The 25,477-nt window shown below is 40.2% G+C and overlaps 1 protein-coding gene and 1 long non-coding RNA gene across 3 annotated transcripts in view; one reads left to right on the plus strand and one right to left on the minus strand.

Annotated features, from left to right (window-relative positions):
• SHOC1 (shortage in chiasmata 1) overlaps positions 1-25,477 on the minus strand; it is an 86,717-nt gene that overhangs the window by 14,112 nt on the left and 47,128 nt on the right. For both annotated transcript variants that reach the window (XM_084779869.1, XM_084779868.1), the window contains exons 13-23: positions 19,673-20,074; positions 15,634-15,759; positions 14,897-15,073; positions 12,789-12,893; positions 10,212-10,390; positions 8,806-8,878; positions 6,682-6,751; positions 4,934-5,112; positions 4,615-4,732; positions 2,913-3,024; positions 755-876 (exon numbers count right to left, since the gene is read on the minus strand). In XM_084779869.1, the coding sequence (XP_084635995.1) occupies positions 755-876; positions 2,913-3,024; positions 4,615-4,732; positions 4,934-5,112; positions 6,682-6,751; positions 8,806-8,878; positions 10,212-10,390; positions 12,789-12,893; positions 14,897-15,073; positions 15,634-15,759; positions 19,673-20,074 (1,663 nt within the window). The remainder of the gene's footprint in view (positions 1-754; positions 877-2,912; positions 3,025-4,614; positions 4,733-4,933; positions 5,113-6,681; positions 6,752-8,805; positions 8,879-10,211; positions 10,391-12,788; positions 12,894-14,896; positions 15,074-15,633; positions 15,760-19,672; positions 20,075-25,477) is intronic.
• Positions 18,277-24,160, plus strand: LOC311596583. Its single transcript, XR_014778885.1, has 3 exons — positions 18,277-18,353; positions 19,787-19,870; positions 23,936-24,160. It is a non-coding gene; the product is annotated as an uncharacterized lncRNA (long non-coding RNA).

The raw sequence follows: 25,477 nt of genomic DNA on the forward strand, positions 1-25,477 counted from the left end.
TCAACGGATACTGACAAAAACTGCAGTAGGTCAGATGTTTAATGAATGGAACAGAAGAAAAGAGAACTCATAATGAATGTATTTAGGGACTGACACAAAGCAGATATAAAGACAGAGGAAAGGTACTTAGGAAGGTGGACAACCAAAGGTATTGGAGGATCATAGAACTGCAGAGTTCAGAGCGACAGACCACTGGCAACAGCCTTACACTTCAGAGCAGTGAAAGATAAAAGCATTGTTGACATTCATGGGACAGTGACCTCCACAAGCAAAGACTGGTACAGAGGCTGGGAGAAAAGCCAGCTGGCAGAGGATAAAGGAGAGATGGTCCTTATGCTTATCAGCAAAGGAAAGGAGAAACACACAGCTTCTCAGGCCATGGTTGGACATGGCATTTTCTACTGTTTTCACTAAGCCCATCAAGGACGTAAGTACAGGAAGAAGTTATGCGTCTGCTGTATGAAATGATTTTAGATAAGGTTTAAGAATGATTTATCTGTTAGCAAAGAAACCCAGGTTTACAAAGAAATAAAACATTTAAAATATCAGCTCTCAATGAGATGGGTTTATGAGGGCCTGATCTGAACAGGATGTCCAGGACAGCGTCTGTCTCCAGGCTCAGGCCTCCATCCTTGGAACCCCTCATGAGAAGCTCATTGGAGGAGTAAGAGAGCGTTGGCATGACCACTGTGTGCAAAGAGGACTGACTGTGAATAGGCTGACCATGACTTGGGATGAAGAAATGTTGACCTACTCTGAACTCAGTGCTTCCTTGGAATACAGGATTATCCAACAACAGCTATACTGGAACGACAGGGCCATCAGTCTCATAATGACATTGTCTGACGCCTTCTCATAATGTAATTCTTCTAAGTCCTATAAGATAAAGAAAACGAAAAGATACATTAGGTTGACTTCAATAGTCTGATGCATATAAATGATAACTAAGAGGCAGGTATGGGTATGGTTTCCTATTTCATGTAAAAATTAAAATCACTTGACAGCAGGGGAAAGCTACAGTGGACATAAAACAAGTAACCAAAGGCCGCATCAACAGGAAGCCTCATGAGTCTTCCACAGCCAGAGACATGCAGAAAATGGCCGAATCTATGCCCAGTGCTGGGAAAGTTCTTTGTGGGCGGGAGTTGTACTCCAAGGCAGCAGGAAGTACATCTCAAAGCCTATGGAAGAACATGCTGGTGCATGCAAAGAGCACTCGCCACGCAAGCACAGTGGCCTGAGCTCAGGCCCTGGAGCCCTGCACTGAGCGTTTAAAATGGCGGGCTCAGTAAACTTCCCGGGCCCCTCAACACCTGGGTCCTCTGTTTCCTTAAAACGGCATTTTGATAAAGTGTGTAATTCAAGACATGCCCTTCTTCAAACAGTTCTATAAGTTACTGTGTTATAGACTGTGTGGATTAGGACAGCTTTTCCAAGTCAACAAGTAATTAAGAATTTAAACATTCAGGACACATGGTCTCCTTAAAGATCCAGGTTTTGAACTTTTCCATTAAATCATTTTTTTTTCTGGAGTTTCTCTTTATAGCCTTGTAGACCAGGCTGGCTGGCTTCTAACTTACAGAAATCTACCTGACTCTGCCTCTCTGAGTACTGGGATTAAAGGCATGCACCACCATGCCCGGCTCACTTTTACCATTCTTATATTGTAATTTTGGCTCATCAAATCAGACTGTATACCTTACCACATTTTCCAATAATTTATGTTCTGTATCATCAAACCTGACTTCTGATCTCCATTTCTTTGCAACTAGTGCTCCATTCAAGCAAACATATAAGAAGATTCTTCCAACAATTCATACATCTTAAGTCCCAAATTATGGATTTTAATGAATTTGTGAGTCCCACAGTCTAAAGGCAATGGTGCTAGCTGGATGGTAGTATTGCCAGCGAGGAGGCAGGTCCAGATTCTGTGTATTTTTGGAGATCCTCTCTCTTTAAAAAACAACAATTTGAAGTGCAATCCCTATTTGCCTTAGAGGAAACTCCACACTTGGAACCATCAATTAGTATCATACTTTCTTGGGACTAGAAAGACGGCTCGGCAGTGAAGCCACCTACTGCTCTTCCCGAGATTCATTCAGTTCCCAGCACCCAGATTACACAGCTTACAAGTGTCAGGAGTTCCCACTCCAGGGGACCCGATGCCCCCTGGCTCCGGGAGCACACTGTCACACACAAGCTGTCACACACAAGCTGTCACACACAAGCACACGTCAAAGAAGAAGAAACAGAGAATGGAGCACTCAGCCTTACAGAGTATACTATACGTTCCTATATGAAAGAGGGTGGTTGGCTCTTAGTTTTCTTTATCTTGCTTTATTTGCACAGCTGGTGATCACACTCAGGGCTTTGTACACATTAGCCACACATTCTATTATCCCTAGCCTTTATATTTATTTTTAAAAACTTCCTACACTAATTTTCTATAAATAATTTAAGATATGACAATATGTAATGCTAAAGATTATTTATCTTTCTGTTTACTTGTTTTGAGCTACAGTCTTGGTATATATAATTCAGCTTGGTCTCAATCTTGCAATTGTCCCGCGTCAGTCTCCCCAATACCAGGATTGCAGATATACAAGACCATGCTTGTGTTGACTTTGTCTTCTTTAAGTATGTTAAAATGTAGATCGTGTCCAGGAAGACTGGTGGTAACTTAGCACTGTGCTCACTTGCAACATTTAGAAGAAATCACAGATTACAATTAAGCTCCAAATAGAAAAGAAATGCATAGTTGTATGTATTTTAATATGATTGACATTCTATTAATATATTTATTAATATGTGATAATTTGATACCTCTGAACATATTCATCCCCTACGCCAATGCTAAGCCCTCCAGAGCCACTTCCCACCTGAGCCCCTATTTTCCTATCACATACTCTTACCTGCACGACTACAGCGGTGTGCTCATCCACTGTCACCACGATGTAACGCTCCACACTTCCGAAGAGTTTCAGTGACTCAGAGCAGCACCTCTCCACTAGTGTGATGTTATAGCTGCAAAGACAGCATTTCCAGTGAGGACTCTGTAGAATAGTGTGCTGCTCTCCAGAGTAGAGTTATGGGAATTACTGTTTCTGAATATTAAATTATGGGAATTACTGCTTTTCTTTCATAATTCAACTAACTCATTAGTATGAAGGTGTCAGAACCCCTGGAACTGAAGATACAGACAGTTGTGAGCTGCCATGTGGTTGCTGGGAATTGAACCCAGGTCCTTTGGAAGAGCAGACAGTGCTCTTAACCACTGAGCCATCTCTCCAGCCCCTCAACTTACTCTTTAAATTTGAGGAAGAAAAGTGATTTATTTAGTATATAAAAGAAACTAGAGACCTTCCTTTTAATCTATACCTGCTCACCTGGAAAGCCTCTGGTGCATTTTCTATTGGTTTCTATCTTGAGTTGTGTTAATCTCTTTAAAAATTTTTATTTATCTATTAAAAGATTTATTTTTTAATGTGTGTGTGTGTGTGTATGAGAAGGCATGTGCAGTCCAGTGCCCTGGAGGCCAGAACAGAGAGCATCAGACTGCCTGGATGGCCTCCGTGGGAGTTGCAGGTGTTTATGAGCTGTGCTGCCCAGATGCTGGGACCAAACTCTGGTCCTCTGCAGGTACTGTTAATAGCTGAGCATCTCTCCAGCCCCATACTAACTTAGCTTTTCTTTTTTTTTTTTTTTTTAACAATGACAATCATTTTAGATAACATATGCTATCTTAGTTATTATGCTGAATATTAATATGTATTCTACTATTACATATGTTCTGACCAATTTATCCTCGTTCTTTAAGTGGGAACTCAAGTCAAAACACTGTAACAAAAGACTCTAAGATTCCCATTTGTCAGAATTTTCTACTCTCTTTTTAAATTGACTTATTTTTGGAGTTAAGCTGCTGCTGAAGGTTAGATTCAGGGCAGTCTTGTGCACACGTATTAAGCACACTCTACAACCCAAGTCTGTCTACACTTAACCACTTTTGTTAGCTAGCAGTTTTGTATGAATACCCTATAGCTTTTCACTGTGAAAATGGAAGTACAGTGCATTGATTTGGATTTTATCTAAAGTAATAATTCAACTAGCTTTCACTGATGTGCACTTCAATATTCCTGTGTGCTATGGTACAATATTTTTTAATTTAAAACACTCAAAGTTGGTATAACCTTAAAACTAATGACCTGAAAACTCAACTATTCATTCAGAACTTCTTAGTTCTGTTTTCCATGATGTTTTTTAAGCAAAAATTCTCATTCTTAATATTACAAATGGCTCAACTATGTGAACATGTAATTCACAGAAAAATAACACATAAGATGTTTCTATGTGCTGGTAACAAAAGAAATTTAAGTAAAATCATAATTTAAAGAAAAACTAAATTTCACTTTGCTCATAAAATTAGTAAATATTATAAAAAGCTATTACTCAATAGCTATAGTTTAGAGACTGAAAATCTAAAGTGATGTACTCTTCAGAAAGCAATTCTTATATATTCTAGTCTCCGGTCAGAAGGACAAGGTCTAACACATACAGCATAATATTCAGCTTACTGCGATAGCACAGGTAAGACCCACGGTAAATGCAGCCACTTACTTAGACTCCAGCAGCCGGAGTATTTCTGGAGCATTAAGAAGTCCTTCAGATGCAAAAAAGACATAAGGAATCGGGATTTCCAGGAGGAACCCACCAAATGGATCCAGCAAGGTGTTTCCTAAGCAAGAGAATCACAATGCTCACCTTTTCCTCTGCCACACCTTCCTCTCTATTAAACAATAGTAATGCAAGCACATGTTAAAGAAGTTACATAAACACAACATTTACTTCATAAATAGCAATCAGAACAAAGAAAGTATTTCTGTAGACAGGGCAGTTCCACTCTAATGCAGAGCAGGACGCCAGCTTGTGTGCTTACCCTTCAGAGCTGTGTCTGGAAGCACGGTTTTAAAGGCCAGGAAAGGTATGTTCAACTGCTGGCAGTGCTTGGCCCAGCACGAGTGTCCCACGTGGTTGTATTCCACCACGAGTGAGAAGCTGCTCCAGGGGAAATCTGCGCCGATCCTGTGATTATGGACAACCACACAGGACGGGGCCCTGAGGAAGCAAGGCACCCAAGACAATTAGCTGGAGCAGGAAAGATGGCTGTCTGAGCTCTCCTGACCTCTGCCTATTCAACTGGAAAAAACGTTGGTGCACTTTCTGCTCATTTCTTCTGATTGTGTTAATCTCATTTTACTTTCCTTTTGTTGTTGTTTTGTTTTCTTTATGACAGACTCCCTCTTATGTAGCCCTGGCTGTTCTGGAACTTGCTATGTAGACCAGGCTGACCTCAAATTCAGAGATCCACCTGCCTCTGATTCCAGAGTGCTGGCATTAAATGTGTGCACTACCAATTTTCTTTCTTTCTGATGATCATACTTTTTAAAAATGCCAGACATACAATATTTTGTATGCTTATATCCCAAATGTAACTGATTATTACCTATGTCAATATATATTGATAATATATCAATTATATCAGTAATAGATATCAACATGAAAAATTGCATCACTTCACCAATGTCAAGTCTTTATTTTAAAAAAAGATTTATTTATTACATATACAGTGTTATGCCTGCATGTATGTCTGCATGCCAGAAGAGAGCACCAGATCTCACTATAAATGGTTGTGAGCCACCATGTGGTTGCTGGGAATTGAACTCAGGACCTTTGGAAGAACAGACAGTGCTCTTAACCTCTGAGCCATCTCTCCAGCCTCTCAAGTCTTAATTTTTAAAGTCTCTACACTAGGGTGTTTTCAGGCTTGTGGCAGACGGAACTGTTTCTTCTCAGTTGGCTTCACTGAGATGATGGACACAGTGGTGTAAGCGCTGCCTCATCACCATCTTCATGGAAGGCAGCACCTACTGTACTCCCTGCCACCCACTCCTTTCTACCCAGACCAATCTAGAAGTATTTATGCCTAGATTTTCATGGGCTCCTATTTCATCTATATTTCTTTTCATTATCTGGATCCCAATATTAGAAATAACTTCTATGTGAAATAAGGCAAGATAAAGGCAGTTAAAAACACAATGCTAGGTCTATTATTAGCAGGCCTTCCCAAGGAAGAAAGGAAGGAGATGTGACAAACCAAGCCAAGAAAATGAAGAAAACAGGGTTGTTTAAAAGGTATTTTTTCTCTTCCCTTCTTTCCCTCCCTTCCCCACTCCCACCCCCACCAGGGTTTCTCTGTGTAGTCCTGACTGTCCTGGAATTTGTTCTTTAGATAAGGCTGGCCTTGACCTCTGACTCCCAGCACTGGAGTTAGAGGGCTGTGCCACCACCACCCAGTCTATTCTAACAACAAACACGGTAATTATGGAATATTAAAAAAGATTGAGCTAAATCCCTGAATGCTAATTGTATTAAATATACAAGGCTATGTTAAGAGTTAAAGTGTACTGTGCGTATTTTTCATGAGGAAAATAACGCTGTGCTGTTCAGATTTTCTTAAACTAAACTCTGGGAGCAATCACTCCCCAGGTGTTAGGGATCGAGCCCAGGGCCCGATTCCTGGTCTGAAAGCCCTCCACCACTGCGCTGCAGCTACAGCGCAAACGCCAGGAGAATTCTCCCTTTCCTGTGGACATATACCGTACTTAAAAAAAAATACAGCTTTACCCTTTTAAAACACCAGTAGTTTCCAGAAAATCTTTTCTCTCATTTGTAGGTAAAACAGTCATTGTTAAACCTGATGGGGCAGAAAAAAAGAGTTTTCTTTCAACAAGATTTTTCTTTTTGAGTTTTGTTTACAAATTTTTTCTACCACTGCAAATTTCACTCTCATTAAAATGAACTAAAAATCTGTAAATTAGGAAATCACTTGAAATATAATTTTCCAGATTATATTTCTAAGTCTAGTTTATCAGAAGCTTAAAACATAAGCAATATTTATTTCTGGTGTGTATACATGGAGATCATGCCAATTAAAAAATTTTATGCCACACAAAATGGTAAAACATTTAATTTTAAAACAGCCATAATAAACACTCATTAGTTGTGAACTTAATCTTATTTTCCCCCAAGTCATAGGAAATTATCTTTTTCTCTAGCCAAAAATGTAAGTACATAACAAAATCAGCAAGGGAGTATATTTCAATGTGATATGAACACAATGTGTATGCATTTATCTACTGTCTCTATAAGAAACAGAAGACTTATTGGCCACCATTCATTCATTAATTTTAATTTTAATTTCTTTCTAGTGTTTATAAACTTCAAACACTGTATCCTTATAATAGTTGGCATAACTAATGAAAGGACTATTAAACCAAGTCTAAATTAATTCTGTAATATATTAGCATACCTCTGTCAATAGTAAAGTTCACAAAGTTATTAAGCAGTAATGGTTAACCAGTATATATAATATTTCTTGATAACACATAGCTTTGGTAGCAGGAAGGATGATTTTATTTCCTTATATCATTCACAAGATGATTCATATCATCTAAAGTCTAAGTAAGTATATATTATCTCTGGTCCTAAAAACAAATTAGTGACATGGTGAGTGCCTTACTACATCTTTAAACATGTGGAAAATGAAACCAGATATTTCTCATATCATTAGATATAAAAAAGGGCGAGCTAGCTCCTTGCTGAGGATAGCTGAAAGTCTGAAAGATTCAAACCTTTCAAATTTGTATAATCAAGCCTTCTAATGTATATATATTGTGCACTGTTTTGTGTTTTGCCTGCATGTGTGTCTGTGTAAGGGTGTGGAACCTCCTGGGACTGGAGTTACAGACAGCTGTGAGCTGCCATGTGGGTGTGTGGTGCTGGAAATGACTGAACCTGGGGCCTCTGACACAGCAGCCAGTGCGTTCAAGCGGTGAGCTGTCTTTCCAGTCCCACAGTCAGCAGACAATGCTGAAAGGGAAACAAGTTCCACAAGCAACTGGGTGGTCAGCCGGAAGCCCAGAACAGAGCTGCAATGTCAGTCATCTTAGATGACCTCAAAGGAGGCAGTATTCCATTAAGCAGGTCTCGGTGTTCTTCCCTGTGGAGCAGAGCATTTCCTCACCTCCACATCACATGCTAATAATATGCACACTTTAGTGTGTGTGTGTGTGTGTGTGTGTGTGTGTGTGTGTGTGTGTGTGAAGACAACCTGCAGGAGCTGGTTCCCTCCTTCCATCATGTATGTAGGAATGAGTTCACACACACACATAAGTAAGGAAAGGAAAATAGTCAGCTTCCATATGAGGGGGCTACAGAGGAGGCACAGACTTGTGGGCGAAAGTCACGGTTCAGTTACAGTATGAAAGAGGCTGCACGTGAGGAACGGGATCCAAAGTTCAAAGCAGGAAGCGCCGACAGAGGGAGCACGGCTGAAGTAGAGACGGAACGGAGAAAACTGGCTTAGTTTATCTCCTCAGTTACTACCTATACGATCTACTGTGCTACAGAATCTTTATGGATTTTCCTTTGTTTAAAACCCTGAGTTGTAATCAAGCAGTATTAATGTAGCAACTAGGAAGAAATCTACACAACACATGAGTTCTTAATAAAATACATGTAAGTACATTCTAGATATATTGCAGACTTATATCTACATCAACTTAAACATTGTTAGTTAAATATGGATGAAAGTTTAAGCAACTGGAGAATCAAAGCACTGAAAAAACCGCACCGAGTCCTAGATTTGAGGAGACACATCTGTAGTATTTTAATGTCATGCCAGTTAGATGAATGTGTTTATATAACTTAAAGCATTTACTACACGAAGCATAAGTTAAGTGCTCCTACCTTCTATTTTCTTAAGGGTTTTAATAAGCAAAAGCTTTTCTCCATCTGAATCCATTCTTATTATAATCAGGACCTAGTCAAAACATAAGAATCCCACATGCATTGCTGGATGATTATTCTTCTCCTCTGCATTGTTTGCGGTGTTGGAGATCAGACCTAGAGCCTCCCAGGTGCGGGCCAGCGCTCTGCACTGAGGCCCACGCCCAGGTGGATTATTCTTTTTCACAGTTTTGCTACACTGATAAAACTAGCAAATGTGATGGGTCAGAGAAAAGTAGCAACAATGAGGGCACAGTCGCCAGGCGTGGTAGCCTGTGTCCAAGCACTCAGGGCGCCTGGGCAGGAGGACTGGAGACCTGCTTCTGCCGCACAGAGCGGGCAGGGGCACACGGGTTACATCAGACCCCAACGAGGGAAGTGTTCTGAGGCAGCCTTAGCACGGTCTACAACACGTGCGCACAAACTGTCTCAGCCTGCTTTGTTGCTGTTAATTTCAACCCCACAAGTCTGACGTCATCGAAAAAGGAGTAGTTGCTGCGCTCTCTGACTTGCCATGCCTTTCTTTTCTGTTGGGTAGCAGGGAATCAGGTTCAATGGTAAAATTTTCACTTATTGACTTAATTTAACAACTTATGAAAGTCATTCAAGAAACTATAACATTGAATATAAAAACGCCACAGCATGGAAAAGGAAAAAAGCCATAGAAATTTCTATTCAAATTTAGTGTGACCACTTGAAATGCTTTTCTGCTAGATTAGGTTTAAAGAGGCACTTTGCCTTAAAACTTCATTAATTCAGCTTTCATATAATTGATATATGGTGGGCTAGAAAATAATTTTCAATATAAGCCAAGACATAAAGTATTTTTTAGTTTGTTTGTTTGTTTGTTTGTTTAGGTTTTTCAAGACAGGGTTTCTCTGTGTAATAGTCCTAGCCGTCCTGGACTTGCTTTTGTAGACTAGGCTGGCCTTGAACTCACAGTGATCTGTCTGTCTCTGCCTCCCAAGTGCTGGGATCAAAGGAGCAGGCCACCATGCCCAGCTTGACATGAAGTATTTTTAACACTATCATGTCAGATGAGACTCTGGCTCACTACTCAAACATAAATTATTGCATCATATAACCATAATATGATGTGAATCTCCACGCTCTTCTACAGGTATCAGGTGTGGAGAATCAACCCACAGTGGTTTATAACAGAAATTAAAGCATTTAAGTATGAAGGCAGCGAATAATGACATGAGCCCCCCTTTCTCCGGGACTGAGACGACTGCTATCTTTCTTAAGGAGAAAACTGTCACAGGCCAAACAAGCCCTATTTTATAACCTCAAAGTTGAGCGCATAAACTCATGTTACACCCCTTCTTTATACCAATGGCTTTATCTGCCCTGGTCCGATACTCAACCTTCATTTGTTGCTGTCTTTGCAACCTGCTTAGTATCTGACATTGCAATTCTTGAATCTTATAGTTGGTGTTAGGCCTTTTTTCCTTAATAAACTGTAAAATTTTCAGCTGTCTCCAAATGTTGTCCAAACAGGAGTTTAAGATGCTTTTGTAGAGCTCCTTTGCCTTTGACAAATATCCTGTTAAAGAAAAATTAGAGGCAAAATATTAAGCCTTTCAACGTTTTTGAGTATAACTCCATGACAAAAATCACTTAAAAATAATAAAATAAATCTTTTTATGCTTTGTTTTTTGAGACAGTGTCTCATTATGTAGCTCTGGCTGTCCTAGAGTTCCCTGTGTAGACCAGGCTGGACTTGAACTCCTGCCTTTGCCTCTGCTAACTGAGTGCTTGGATTAAACACATGTGTCACTATGCTTGGGGAGGAAATAAATCTTTTTACTTATTTTTTCTGAGACAAGCTGTCCTGGACTAGATTTGTAGACCAGGCTGGCCTTGAACTCACTGAGATCTGCCTGCCTCTGTCTCCCTGATGCTGAGATCACAGGCATGTACCACTGTGCCCAGCTCTGAATTTTGCTTTTTTACTCTACGTGACAACCTCATTAGCATATAGACTCAGGATAAAAAATGGTATTTATTCATAATTAATTTGTGCATCTGCTAAAACATTAGGGTCTACACCATGTACATAAGACAGGGTCTTCCTTTGTTCTGCAGGATGGTCTCAAATGCCAGGGACCCTGTCAGACGCCCTAAAGCTGGCGTGACATGCATATACAACAGTGCCTGTCTGCTAAGGCAACCTAAACATGAAAGAGCCTAAATTTTGCCCTTGAAGGTTCATAGTTAGTAAATCTAGATCTTTATCCCCAAAATTTCTTTTTGACCCAAAGCTCTCCATGAGATTTTTGGGGCCCGTTGGATTTTGTGAACTTTCGCCACAGAGCACCTGGTAACTTTGTGGGTCAGGTGTTGAGAGTATGTGGGTAATGACTGATACGCCGACTTAAAATCCTTAGCTTGCTCTGTCTGTCGGACATGCACATGCACGCCAGTTCTCATCTTAGTGCTGCTGGGCGGACAGGTGACTCGGAGGCTCCTGCGTGATGTCTCCTAAGCTTTCCAAACCTGGTTCTCAATACTGCTGCCATGCTTAACCGTTTGAAAAAGACTTATTGCAGGCTGGGCATGGTGGTGCACACCTTTCATCTTACCATTGCAGAGGCAGGCAGATCTCTGAGTTTGAGGTCAGCCTGGTCTACACAGCGAGTTCCAGGATGGCTAGGGCTACACAGAGAAACCTTGACTCCCCTCCAATTCTTGTATCTTTAGTTATCTGTCTGTGTGTGTTGAGGGTAAATGCACATGAGGGCAGGGACTGCGGAGGTCAGAGGAACAAATCCACTGGAGCTGTTCAACACGGGTGCTGGGATATTGTTTTAAAAATTAATTTATTGTTTTTAAATTTATCTGTATTATCAGTATTATCTGTAGGCCTGGCTAGCAATCAATCAAGACACAGACACTTGTTATAGTTTAAGATAGCCTTAGTTAACCTGGGGCAGGGCAGATATCAATCCTCTAAATTGCCCCCCATAGTGGGGCAGGCATGGGATCCCTGTCTCAATCCCATGCCATTTTTAATAACTTTTATCAAGCTATTTCTCATTTATAATCTTAAATTTTTTTTTTTTAACCTGGGCTGGATTTTCTATCCATGCTGCGGACCATGTGCTTTTCCAGCTAACCCATGGTGGGGTTTTTTTTTTGTTGTTGTTTTTTTGTTTTTTTTAATTTTAGGTTTTGTTTTGGAGAATCTTTTTTTTTCTTTTCTTTTTTTTTTTTTTAGCCCACCTATCTTTTCTGCCCTGCCTACATGGGATGGCTTTTTATTAAGCAAAAGGTAAATGACAGAGACAGTAAGCAGTAATTAGCATCAAAATACACCAGACCATCCCCCAACACTGGGAACTGAACTGGGGTCCACTGCATGAATGCACTTAACCACCAAGCCATCTCTCCAGCCCCAGAATTAACCTTTAAAACACATCTAATCCAATAGCATTTCTTTTCAATGGCTCTCCACCCCTGCACAGTAAGGGCCAAACTATTTTGTGCAGCAATAGCTAGTTCTTCCTTTTTAAGGAAAAGTTCCAAACATGCATTAAAGGACATAAAATATCGACTCTCACATTAAAAACCAGTGCATAATAATGATTAAACATTCAAATGTGTATAAGGCCATCAGAACCTCTGCAATTCAGACGTAGATCAAACAGCATAATCAGAATAATATCAGTTCCATTCTGGGCTGAGAGTTGTTCAGTGACACACTGCTTATTTATTATTAAAGTATTAAGAGGCCATGATTTTGATCCCTAATGCTTAGATACATATAATATACACTATATGTACATATTCCATTAATAATTATGACAAGATGCATCTTGACCAGTGTAATACAAGAGGAGGCTACATAATTTTTCAGGAACTTATCTTTTTCAGAAAAGTAAGTTATTTCAGATGGAATATTCAATAAGAAAAAAACAAAAAATTACAAGTTCTCCACCAACCTAATGCTGCATCCAAGCTGCATGTTAACAGGACATCTCTAATTGTTACCAGGAGATGCAAGAGAGCAGCATGCTTGAACGTCATTTCTCTGTCATCATTTTTACCTATATAAGCAAAAGCAGGTAACACAGTAGATTTTCAGACTATGCATCAGATTTGCTTAATAATAACAGCTAATATCTAGTGGCGGATGCTTACCACGGCCAGGCTGGGTATAAGCAGGCTAACGGTCACTCTCTAAAATCCTCTCAGGATTACTGTGATCCTCCTTTGCAGATCAGGACTCACAGCTTTAGTGAGGCTAAGTGATGCTCAAGATAGCACTAAACCTAGGCAGCTAATTGCAGAGCTTATTCCTACTGGTAAAGAATATTAAATTATATTTACTTTTGTTGGGAAAAAACGGCTCTAACCAAGGAGAAATTAATTGCCAGTTTTTAAAGGTAGAACTAGACATTTGTAAGTGAAGAAATACTTTGAAATGGAGATAGATATCTGAAAGAGTTAGCTTAGAGATAAGACTCACACAAGAGGCTTATGCACAGAGACAAGCCAATTGCCTACTTAACATGTGCTCTGTACTTCCAGAACTTTCTGAAGATGAATGGTTGGATTCTTCTGCATGTAAGAGTGTGAGATCAGAAGGCATGCATATGCAATACATGTGTGTGGGGGTCAAAAAATAACTTGTAACCCACTGTGTGGGTTGTAGGAATCAAACTCGGGTCATCAGGCTTGGCAGCAAGCGCCTTTATTGGCTAAGCTGCTTTGCTGGTGCAATTTTTCTTTATTTTTGTTGTTGCTGTCATTCTGTAGCAGGGTCTCACTATGCAGCCCTGGATGGTCTCACATGTAGAGACTCATCTGCATCTGCTTGCTGAGCTGTGGGACTAAAGGCATGAACCACCATGTCCAGCAGATTTATTTATTTTGTATTTAAATCGGCATGAGTTTGTGTACACCATGTGCAGGCAGAGGCCAGGGAGCTGTGGTAACGGAACCTAGGTCCTCTGTAAGAGAAGCAAACACTTAAAACATCTGAGCGGCCGCTCTAGCCCACCTACATTATTTTTAAAAGAAGTTGCAGTTTTGTTACTATATGAATAACATATGACTTTACTAACAACGCAGGTCCTGGTGACATGTGGAAGCACAGTGCACTGGGTCTCTTCCCCGGACTCAGCTATAGGCATGAGACACAGCATGTGGAGCACCTCCCAAAACTTACAAATGAATGGTAGCAGGCAGACTGGAAAGGGGGAGAGATTTCAAAATGTCACTCAACAAATGGTAAGTTTCCTATTTTTTTCTATTAGTATGTCCTGGCTTGTACTACAGGCAGCTATGAACCCCAAAGTGCATGCCACGGTGGGACAGAAATAATTCCAGGAGAAGTGCTCTATCCATGGTCTGAGTAGTGGGAGAGGGGTGCCCGTGGATAAGAAAGAGCAGAAAGCCTGCTGTCTTCTTTTAAAATCTTTGTTCTGTTCTCTCCTTCCCCAGAACCTCAATGTTAGAGGTGAGCAACAACAACAGCAGTTACTGGATAGAGCTGCCCATCAGGTGTCTAAAACCCTTCGGAATACGAAGAAAACAGAGTGAGCTTCAGCAACCCTGATGATTCTGGTGTCTTTGACTTAGGTTTGTTTGGAAAGCTTACTCTCATTGTGGCCTGTGTTTCCTGCCTCCCTGTATGTCTGGTGATGACTTCACACTAGACACCATCAGTTTTATGTTGTTGGGTGCTGGGTGGTTTTGTGTTTATATAGAGCTCATGTTTCATTACGGAATATAGTTAAGTTCACTGGAAATAGTTTTATCCTTAGGATCTTGTTTTTGCACTTCTGTTTGGGCAGGGCCAGAGCGGGTCCAAATACTGGTTCCAATGTGAATGGTTACAGCGTTAGATTCATTTTTTGCAAATGAGATCTATTAAATAATACAGGTTAATTAGGGAATTCACTCAGAATCTTCTGGGCTTGGCCCAGATGTGAGTAGTACATGCTAAATTACAGTTAAGGTTTCTTCCAGGTCTGAGGTCTGCACTGCTACAATGGCCTATAAATGTATATCCTTTGGGTAACATTTGAATCTGACTTACACTCACCTTGGTAAATAGCATCATTTATTATTTTTTCTTGTTCCTTTAAGAAGAATCTTGTTTGGTCAAAAATGACAGTGGCAAATTTCCAGTTAGCAGCAGGGTATGTACAGAGGCACACAAGCTCTTTTAAGACAGGAGTGGCTGCTGCTTCTAGGAGACAGTATGCTTGGCACTGGTCGTCTGAAAAATAACAGTACTGAACTCAGTGTTTGTGAAAGGGACGGTGTGCTGGCTTTGATACCCACTTACATCGCCCTGACTGTGGGTGAGAGAACAGAGTGATCATTAATAGCACATTTCCCAAACACAGAAGAGACGGAGGACTCTGCAGAAGTGGCTATAGGGTTTTTTTTGGGAGGGGGGATTTTTGGTTTTGTTTTCTTTTGTTTTGTTTTCCCAAGACAGAGTTTCTCTGTGTAGCCTTGGCTGTCCTGGATTTGCTTTGTAGACCAGACTGGCCTTGAACTCACAGAGATCCATCTGCCTCTGTCTCCCTGAGTCTAGGATTACAGGTGTGGCTTTAGTTTCGAAGAAAGAAATAACAATTAGGCTGGAGTAAGGCAATGGGAAAAGACAGGGGCCATGTACATGGCATTCCAGGTCTGGAAATAACTTGAAAGTAGAAATGGAATTAAAAAGTTTCTGAAACAAGTAAAATTAATTGCCTGGAAAATAAGGCATATTCTAGACATACAGGAGAGGACTTCCAAATAAGGTAAAACAGAAAGCATCCAGCATACCTGAGGCTTGAATCTCGATGACATCATCTGCTCTTTCTTGTCTTCTTTCCTCTGGAGCTTTATTATTAGGAACAACAGGACTTTCTTCTTGAAGAGTCAAAGAATGTTTTTCTTTATCTTGAATTTCTAGCAAAAACATTACATTGCTCAGGAGAAATGACGTTGCTTTATTTTAACACTGTGTTCAAAATCGTAGTTGTTAAATCTCTTCATGGAAATACATTGAGACTAAGTTAAATGGATGATCCAGATCAATGGACCAACACTGTGCTGAGTAACAGGGTGGATAACAGACACAGGATAAACTCTGGCGTCTGGTAGGAATTCACCTTCGGGCCTGACAGAGGCCCAGTTCCCTCATAGGATGCCTACCTTAAATACAGGGACCGACCACCAATTCCAGTGCTTGACACATAAAAGGCAAGAGCGTCGCACCTCTCCTCTCTGTGGCCTTCCAGAGTCTCTTTCTCTTTCCAGCCTTCTCCCTTGTCCACGCCCTCTACTGTGGCCATCCTTTCTCAGGCACACCAACTTTTCCCACTCCATCCCCAGTTCAGCTCTTCTCTACATGCAGTCTTATGTAACTGCCTGCCTCACTTCCAGGCCAAAAAACCACCCCTCCTTTAATATGCAATTTAGCACCTGATACAGTGTTTAATAAATGTTAGGTTTCCATTTCTAGGTATTATATATAACTCATTACTGCATATATATATACAGCCATTTTAACTAAATACTAATGTCATCCACCAATTAATATGATTATAAGACATTTTAAAAACTGTATTACCAGCCTGAGATGCTTTTATGTGAGGTTAAAAGTGTGATAATGAATGGAGTGGGATGTGGTGACCTTTGCCTATAATCCCAGCACTTGGGAAGCTGAGGCAGGAGGATCACAAGTTCAAGGCCAGCCACAGCTACACAGAAGATCCCACTTTATTTACTTATTTATTTATTTTGAGACAGGGTTTGAAGATCCCACTTTAAATAAAAATAAAAGAACCCCAAGTATAATGATGGAGAACATACAAACTATACTGTCAATTAATTTTAAGAGTTATTATTTGAAATTTTTGAGAGGGTCAAAGTCACAACGTTTCTTGTACCCAGTAAACTGTAAAATAAGGAGGGAGTAAAATATTACCTTTATAGCTAATAACAGCTATGTTGGAGATTTAGGCTTGATTTGAGAGACAAGTGGGATTGCTAACTAAGTACCCAAGTAAGGCGGCCACCCTACTCAGTCCTCAGCTGAGCTGGGCAGGGAAGTGCTCATCAGGAAAGAGTTGTGACACGTGAGAAGCTGAGCATGTGTCCTTCTCTGGGGAAGCCATTCCCTTCCTTAAATGTACACCCACTTCCCCCAATTTATAATGTAGACATTTCTTTCTACACCCTACAGGGAAAAACATATACAGGAACATAACACTAACTGAGAAAATGTCAGAAGTATAGAGGCATTCCCTTCTAATAGCAATTTTTAACAAGAAAATATTTTTTTTATCTCTTTCAACATTTTTCTGTGGCTCCTTATTTTATGATGCTACTATGTCCCTTTCTAAGCTGCTCTCCCAAGTGTAACAGACACAGGGTGCCAGTGTTAGCATGGGATTCCTTCTCAGTCCAAACATGAGTAGAATCTGGAAACAAATATAAAACTTACAAGCTTTCTTTTCCACATGTTTGCATGCACATGCTGTGCTGTATGTGCAGGTCTGTGTGTATGCAAGTGCATGTATGTATGAGCATGTGTGTATAAGTGTATGTGCATGCATGTGTGGTGAGTGCGTGTGCGTATGCTGAGGACAACCTCTGTTGGGGTTCTTTGGTTGGTTTGGAACTTGTCAAGCAGGGTAGGCTGGCTGGCCAGCAAATCCCAGGCATACTTCTGTCCTCACCTTCCTAGTACTGGGATTACAAGTGCAGGCTGCTACACCCAGCTTTCTTTTAACGTGGGTTCTGGGGGTCCTTGTGTTTTTAAGGTAAGCACTTCACCTACCGACCCAACTCCCAACACTTTCTTCATTCCTTTAAGCAGAAGATATGTCTGAATTGTAAGGAAAACCCAGCAACATATAGAAGTGTCACTTAGCAAGGTGAGTTATTACATGTTATTAATAACAGGAAACCATGGTGTATATACAGAAGCATAAACAATCACAGCGCTGTAAAATCTCTGGATCCTACTCTGAATTTTCACTGTGGAAAATGTCCCAGAGTAGTAATGAGCTTCAGCACATCTATAAAGGACTCTCACACCTTTTGGGAAATCATACATAATTGCCGTGACACTAAGAACCACGTCCTGTCTCCACAGAGCGTAGGATTGCAAGACCCAATTGTGCTCTAAGTAACACAAACATTTCTTGTATCAATTTCACCAAGGTAAAGTCTGCCAAAATTATTCTAGAATGCATCAGGCATTGTTGTCATAGAGATATTGTGTAACTCAAATGCTGCTTTCTGTACCCCCATATACGGTTGCAGGCCTTGTTCTGAGAATCTCCTATGTCAGTGTTGTATAAACTCTGCTCCCCAATTGTCCCCTTGTATGTCAATAAAGCAGTTTACGGCCAACTGCTGAGCAGGGGAGAGAATAGGGCTGGACTTCCTGCCAGCCAGGGGCGGAGGAGTTAGAAGAGAAAGTAGGGGATTCAGCCACAGGCAAAGTTGCAGGAGAGATGAAGATTCAACTGGAGCAAAGAAGGAACTAAAAAGCAAGTAACTTGGGGATTTTGGCAAAGATGGAGTCAGAATAATATAGAGGGTTAAGAACAGACTTAAACTGCTCAAGATTGTGTTGTCAGGTTAAGAAATAAACTAAGAGAAAAAATAGTTTTATAAAACTAATTTTAACAGGCAAGGTGGTGCACACCTTTAATCCAAACACTTGGGAGGCAGAGGCAGGAGGATCTTTACAAGTTTGAGGCCATCCTAGCCTTCATAAGTTTCTGCACAACCAGAGCTATATAGTGAGACCCTGTCTGAAATTTAAAAAAAAATTATTCTAGAGTCCTATTTTTTAAAGCAGAAATGAAATAATATATGACACAATGTACTACTTTTGATGTGGTTAGAAGCAAGAAATACATGATACTTACAACACAAATAGAAACTTTGATAGTATTATAAAGATTAATAAGCAATTAAATGAGAACATGTACAAGTACATATTAAAATATGTTAAAATACTAAGGAATTATTGGTAGCTGACAGCTGCTTGGGAAAGCAGTGTTAGTTTCCTTTAAGAGTACAGCCCCTGGCAGGTTACTGTGCTCCAGCAGATGGCTACAACTTAAAGAGTATGTGTATAGCACTAATGAGATTTGATGGGCTTTTTAAAGGGGCAGGTCTGAAGAGATGGCTCAAAAGTTAAGAGCACTCACTGCTCTTGCAGAGGACCCAGGTTCAATAGCCAGCACCCAAATGACAGCTCAAAACCATCTCTAAGTCCAGTTCCAGGGAATCCAACATCCTCTTCTAGCTTGCATGGGCATCAGGTACACACACTGTGTACATGCATACACACAAGCAAAATATTCACACACATAAAATAAGGTAATCTTTTTTAAAATGAGAGAATAACGTTGGTTGGGTATGAATTAGAGGTTGGATCTGGGAAGAGATGGGGAGGGGAAATGATAATATTAAAAAATGTTTGAAATTCTTGAAGAATTAATAAAACTATTTTTAAAAATACTGAGATAGCATTGTAAGCTAATAGAAAAAAAGAAAGGTGAAGTTAGGAATACTGTTTATAAATCCAACTTATAGAAAGCATATTTTATAAGTAGTAGCTTTATTACAAATTAAAATGTGCCTTTTAATCTTTGAAGCATATTTATATGCATTTCTAAATGTATGTCTATGTACCTATCTCTACTTATAAAGAGTATCAATAGCATATTCTTTGACTGTGAGATACCATATAATTTCTCTAAAAGAGCTCTTCTTTTCTTGCATTGTCCAATAGTATGCAGCCCTAGTCTATAGTACACAGTCCTAGTCTATACCAAAATTTTACTGAGTTACCCACCATTGTTTTGGTCACGGCCTGTGACTTCAGCATCTGAAGTGAAAGTCTTGTGTTTACTTCTCAGAATAATAAACTCGCTCAAAAGGTCCAAATCATCCTGTTTTTTATTGTAAGATGCCTTGATCCGTGAAGATGAAGCTGATTCCACAGACGGCACAGGGTTACCAAATCCAGCACAGCTGTTGTCGGTCTTCTGCGGTAATTCAGCTGCTAGCTCTTGGTCGTTCTCTGTATTGTCTTCTCTTTTGGGTTTTTTAACAGAGACACATTCACCAGACAAACAAAGACGCGGCACTTCCTTTTCTGAAGATGGTCTCTTCTGCGGACGTACTCTGTAACCATGTGTGGGTTTCTCGCTGACAGGCACACTTCTAGAGGGACAACTCTTATGTTCTAGCCAGGCTGGAAACAAGAAAATGAAAAGTACCAAATTGACTTCTGTGCCTGAACGAGTAAGAAGACTTGCACACAAACACTCAGCACTTTTGCTCACAATACTAAAAAGATGAGGAATAAATCCTGGGGAGATGACCACACTCTGGTTAAGTACATACAATAAAAAAAATTATCACTAAAACAAATGAATTAGTGCTCTATGTAGCATAGATGAATCCACAAATGGTATGCTGAGTTGAAGAATCCAGGCACTAAGGTCCACACTCTGTGACTGTAAATGAGCAGGCTCTAACATCAGGGCTTGCTGAGGGTTAAGAGTACAAGCTGCAAAACGGAGCCATGTAGAGGGAGGAGGCCTGCCAGGCACAGAGCCCTGCTGGCATGGGGATGTTCTCTCAGCTCTGGGGGTAGCACACACATATATACTTGTCATGGTGCAGCATCAAGCTGTACAACTGCAGCTAACCTTCTTCCCCCGAAGGAGACATAAAGCAATGTCTAGCCCTCCTCCTGAGGTCCCAACGGAGGCATGATTTCACTAACGTCACTCTGAGGAACGTCCTTACTGAGCCTGGGTGAGCAGTTATGTAGAGGGTGTGGACACTCCTCACAACCATCTCCCACGCATGACGGCTTCCCTGCAGCTGCCCAGAGGGAATGGGCACAGGCAACCATACATAAGTCATACTTTATATGGTTCATTTGGGAAAAATGGCTACAGGAGCGACTAAATAATCTAACCATGTGAAGTATATGGCTAGTATTTAAAAAGATAATCTTCGCAAAGATAAATGCGCATTCTTCCTTCAACATTTGGTCTCTGGTGGTTTTTGTGTGCCCGAGACAGGGTTTCATGTATCCCAGGCTGGCCTCAGATTTGCTATGTAATTAAAGATGCCCCTAAACTTTCGATCCCTCTGCCTCTACTTCCTACATACTATGATTATGATTATAAGATTGAGCCGCCATGCTGGGTTTTATGAAGCCTCAGACCCAGGCAACTATTTCAACTGAGCTTTGTCCTCAGCCCCTGGTTTTTGTTTGTTTTGTTTTGCTTTTCTTGGAAACACTGAAACAAGAAGCATTTTTCTTTTCTCTCTTTGTATCACATTTAAGAGACAAGCCTGAGAGTACTGCTTAAGGTTAGCTAACACCTGCCCTTGTCCTGTGAGTGCTAAACACTGGGTGAGCTTGGGATCTGTTTAAAGTGGGAACTGGTAAGAGTCCCAGCAAATTCCTGCCATCTGAGAATAGAGGAATACCAACTATAAACAGCACACAGATGAACATGTGAAATCTTCCAAGTTTTAAGCATTGTTAAGAACTTGAAGCTCTTCACAAGTCAAGAATGAATACAGAGGCTTTGGTGTTGACAATTTGCAACCCCTGAAGCTTTTCTGGAGATAATTTGGCTCTTAACTAATTAGGAACTGCTAATTATTTTACTTTCCTGACTACTCTCACCTACGATTATTTCTCCAGATGTCCCTACTCCAACAACTTCGCTGTGTCTAGAAATTGTTATTGCTTCTTTTGTTGTTTTGAGACAGGGTTTCTCTGTGTAGCCCTGGCTGTCCTGGAACTTGTTCTGTAGACCAGGCTGGCCTCGAACTCACAGAGACCCATCGGCCTGCCTCTGCCTCCGAGTGCTGGGACTAAAGGCGTGCGCTATCACTCCCCAGCTAGTTGCTGCTTCTCAAACTTCACAGTTATACTACTATAATAATTCTAGTGGCGTAAGACTGTCTTACCCTCACATTTGTTGTTTCTGATACTTCATATAGTTTTAGAGGTGTATTATCTAGATATTTGAAGATCCTATAAAAGTTTTCTTCTTTTTTTTTTCTTTTTTATAATGTCCTAAATTCTTTCATAGAAGTATTGGTGAAAGAAACTCTTCTAAGGAGCTATAGAAACAGTACCGCAAGGGAGAGATGAATTATTTAAAAGTCATAATAAGCAAAGATTAAACCTTGTTCCTTTTGCATAATGAATGAATTAGAAAACCCTAAATTCAAAGGACTTAGGTGAGGAACCCTGAAACCAAATGAGCTACCTAAGAACAATTTTATGACCAAAGCCGTCTATGCAGCAAAATGTGCATGGTTTTAGGCAGCGGTGAAAAGCCTAGCGAGCTTGGTGATGGCTGGTTACCCAACAACAAATTTTAGTTCAACTTACATTTACTATGAGAACGCATAATCCAAATGTAATAACAAAATAAGATGAGAAGAGGACCCTAGGAGCTTAAATTTATTAGTTTAGCTTTACCAATTTACCTAACATATTGGGCTAAAATTAAAACAAACTAAAAATTCAGTTGGGGTGGTGTTTGCATGCACACACACACACACATAGACCACCACCACCACCAACAACAACAACAACAACAACAAACCCCCCAAAACAAAAAACAAACCTCCAAACGACTCTAACTTAGACCTACAAGTCAAAGTAATTCAGTTAATCTAATTGCTACAATTTTTGATCAACAGACCAAGTTACCCTAGGGATAACAGTGCAATCCTATTCAAGAGTTCATATCGACAATTAGGGTTTAGGACCTCGATGTTGGACCAGGGCATCCCAAAGGAGTAGCAGCTATTAATGGTTCATTTGTTCAATGAGTCCTATGTGATCTGGGTTCAGACCAGAGCAACCCAGGTTTCTACCTATTTACAATTTCTCCCAGTACAAAAGGATAAGAGAAATAGAGCCTCCTTGCCAAAAGCGCTCCTAAATTAATTAGTGGAAAAAGTCTTAATTTAATGTAACTGTTCTATAATTTATCTAGCAAGGTAATTAAGGTGGCAGAGTCAGATAACTGCATAAGACTCAAAACCTTGTTCCCAGAGGTTCAAATCTTCTCCCTAATAGTGCATTTCATCAATATCTTGTCTCTCCTAATTCCTATTCTAATAGCATTTCTAACATTAGTAGAATGAAAACTTCTGGGTTATATACAACTACAAAAAGGCCCCAACATCATAGGACCCTATGGAATTCTACAACCATTCACAGATACAATAAAATTACTTATTAAAGAACCTCTATGCCCACTAACAACCTAACAAAGCTATTTGTTATCGCCCCCACTCTATCCCTAACACTAGCTTTCAGATTACGGATCCTTTTACCTATACCCCACCCCTTAGCTGACCTAGACTAGCAGTATCATCAAGCCTTTCAGTCTACTCCATCCTACGCTCAAGATGAGCATCAAACTCCACATAGTCCCTATGTGGAGCCCTAGAGCAGTAGCCAAGCGACCTCCTACGAAGTCACTATAGCTATTATTCTATTACCAGTTCTTCTAAGAAATGCCTCTTTCTCACTTCAAATTCTAACTGTCACCCAAGAAGCAGTCTGACTAATTATCCCAGCCTGAGCACTGGCTATAATACGATTTATCTCAACCCTAGCAGAAACCAACCGAGCTCCTTTTGACCTTACAGAAGGAGAATCTGAACTTGCCTCAGGCTTTAATGTTGAATACGCTGCCAGACCGTTTGCACTATTCTTTATAGCCGATAATATACTAATATTATCTTAATAAATGTTCTCTTATAAAGTGTATTTCTGGCCCCCTTCACAATGTAAACTCCCCAGAACTGTATACCATTAACTTCACAGTCAACGTATTATTAACTACGTTATTCCTATGAATCCGAGCATCTTACCCATAATTCCAATATGACCGGCTCATACATCTTCTATGAAAACATTTTCTCCCCTAACACTAGCGTTCTGCATATGATACATCTTACTATCAATCCTCCTAGAAAGCATCTCACCTTACATTTATGTTAGATAAAAGAGTTATTTTGGAAGAATAAATTATAAAATGTTAAATCCTCTCATTTCTAGGACAACAGGACAACAGGAATTGAACCTGCACTGGAGAGATGGCTCAGAGGTTAAGGGCACTGACTGCTGCTCCAGACGTCCTGAGTTCAATTCCCAGCAACCACATGGTGGTTCACAACCATCTATAATGTGATCTGATGCCCTCTTCTAGCCTGCAGGTGTACATGCAGGCAGAGTACTGTATACATAATAATAAATAAATAAATCTTAAAAAAAAAAAAAGAACTTGAAGATCTCCATGCTACCCCTACCCCTCACTCTAAGGAAGGTCAGCTATAGGCTCCTGGGCCCATGCCCTGAGCACACTGGTTTAAGTCCTTCGTGATCTGATTAACTCTCCAACTCTTCTCACCATCTAGTTCACTATCTTTTCCAGACCAACAGTCACAACACTTAGCACCAGCCTCCTTCTTATATGAGTTGGCTTAGGAATAAGCCAATCAGCAATATTCTCTGTACTCATTGACAAAAACAAAACAAAAGCCCACGGTCCACTGAAGCAGCAACAAGACATTTTATTACCCAATAGCCGCAGTAGTCATCCTGCTAGCTATTATTCTACAAACAATGAGGAACATGAACCTCCCAGCCACAAACTAACAGCACAGTTCTCACGCTAACGTTCGTCTCACTAATAAGTAAACTAGGTTAGCCCCATCTCATTCATGACTTTCTGAAGTAACTCAAGGAATCCCACGCCACACAGCCCTAACTCTCCTTACATGACCAAAACCCACCCCTCTATCTATTCTCTTCCAAATCCATCAACTCCTAATGTTAACAACCGTTACTGCAGTTCTTATTGGAGCATGAGGAGGGCGAAACCAAACACAAACACGGAAATTATAGCACGCCCATCTATTGCCCCCACATTCTCCCCTGCACCCACCCTTACACTCCTTAATCTGACCATCTATATTACTCTTACAATTTCAATATTTATTATCCTAGTAAATTTTCACTTGTATCAATCAACTCTATTTTACTCTCAAAAAACAAAATTCCCAAAACACTACTTACAACTTCTCTAATTCTCTTATCCTTAGGAGGACTCACACCATTAATAGGATTCTTACCAAAATGAGCTATTATCACAGAACTATTAAAAAATAACAGTACAGAGGCAGGTGGATCACTGTGAGTTCGAGGCTAGCCTGGTCTACAAATAGAGTCCAGGACAGCCAAGGTTAACAGAGACCCTGTCTCGAAAAACCAAAATAAATAAATAAATAACAGTACACTCTTAACAACTTTAATAGCCTAAGTAGCCCTATTAAACTTATTCTTCTACACATGCCTAATTTACTCCACTTCACTTACCATTTTCCCAACAAAAAATAATTCCAACCTATATAATCAAACTATGTACTATCACAGCAAACGCCTTGTTCTTCTGGCTCTTACGATCTTTCTGCCATATCCCATCCCATACGTCTTGTTCCCTGCATCCTGATTAGTGGTGCTGCTTTGTAATGTCAAGGAGACTTTCTTTGATGAGGGGCTAATCTTTTAATGCTCTTATTGCACCATGAGTCCCTCTAG

This window comes from Acomys minous, assembly GCF_964271855.1.
Source record: "Acomys minous genome assembly, chromosome: 1".
Taxonomy (NCBI): Eukaryota; Metazoa; Chordata; class Mammalia; order Rodentia; family Muridae; genus Acomys; species Acomys minous.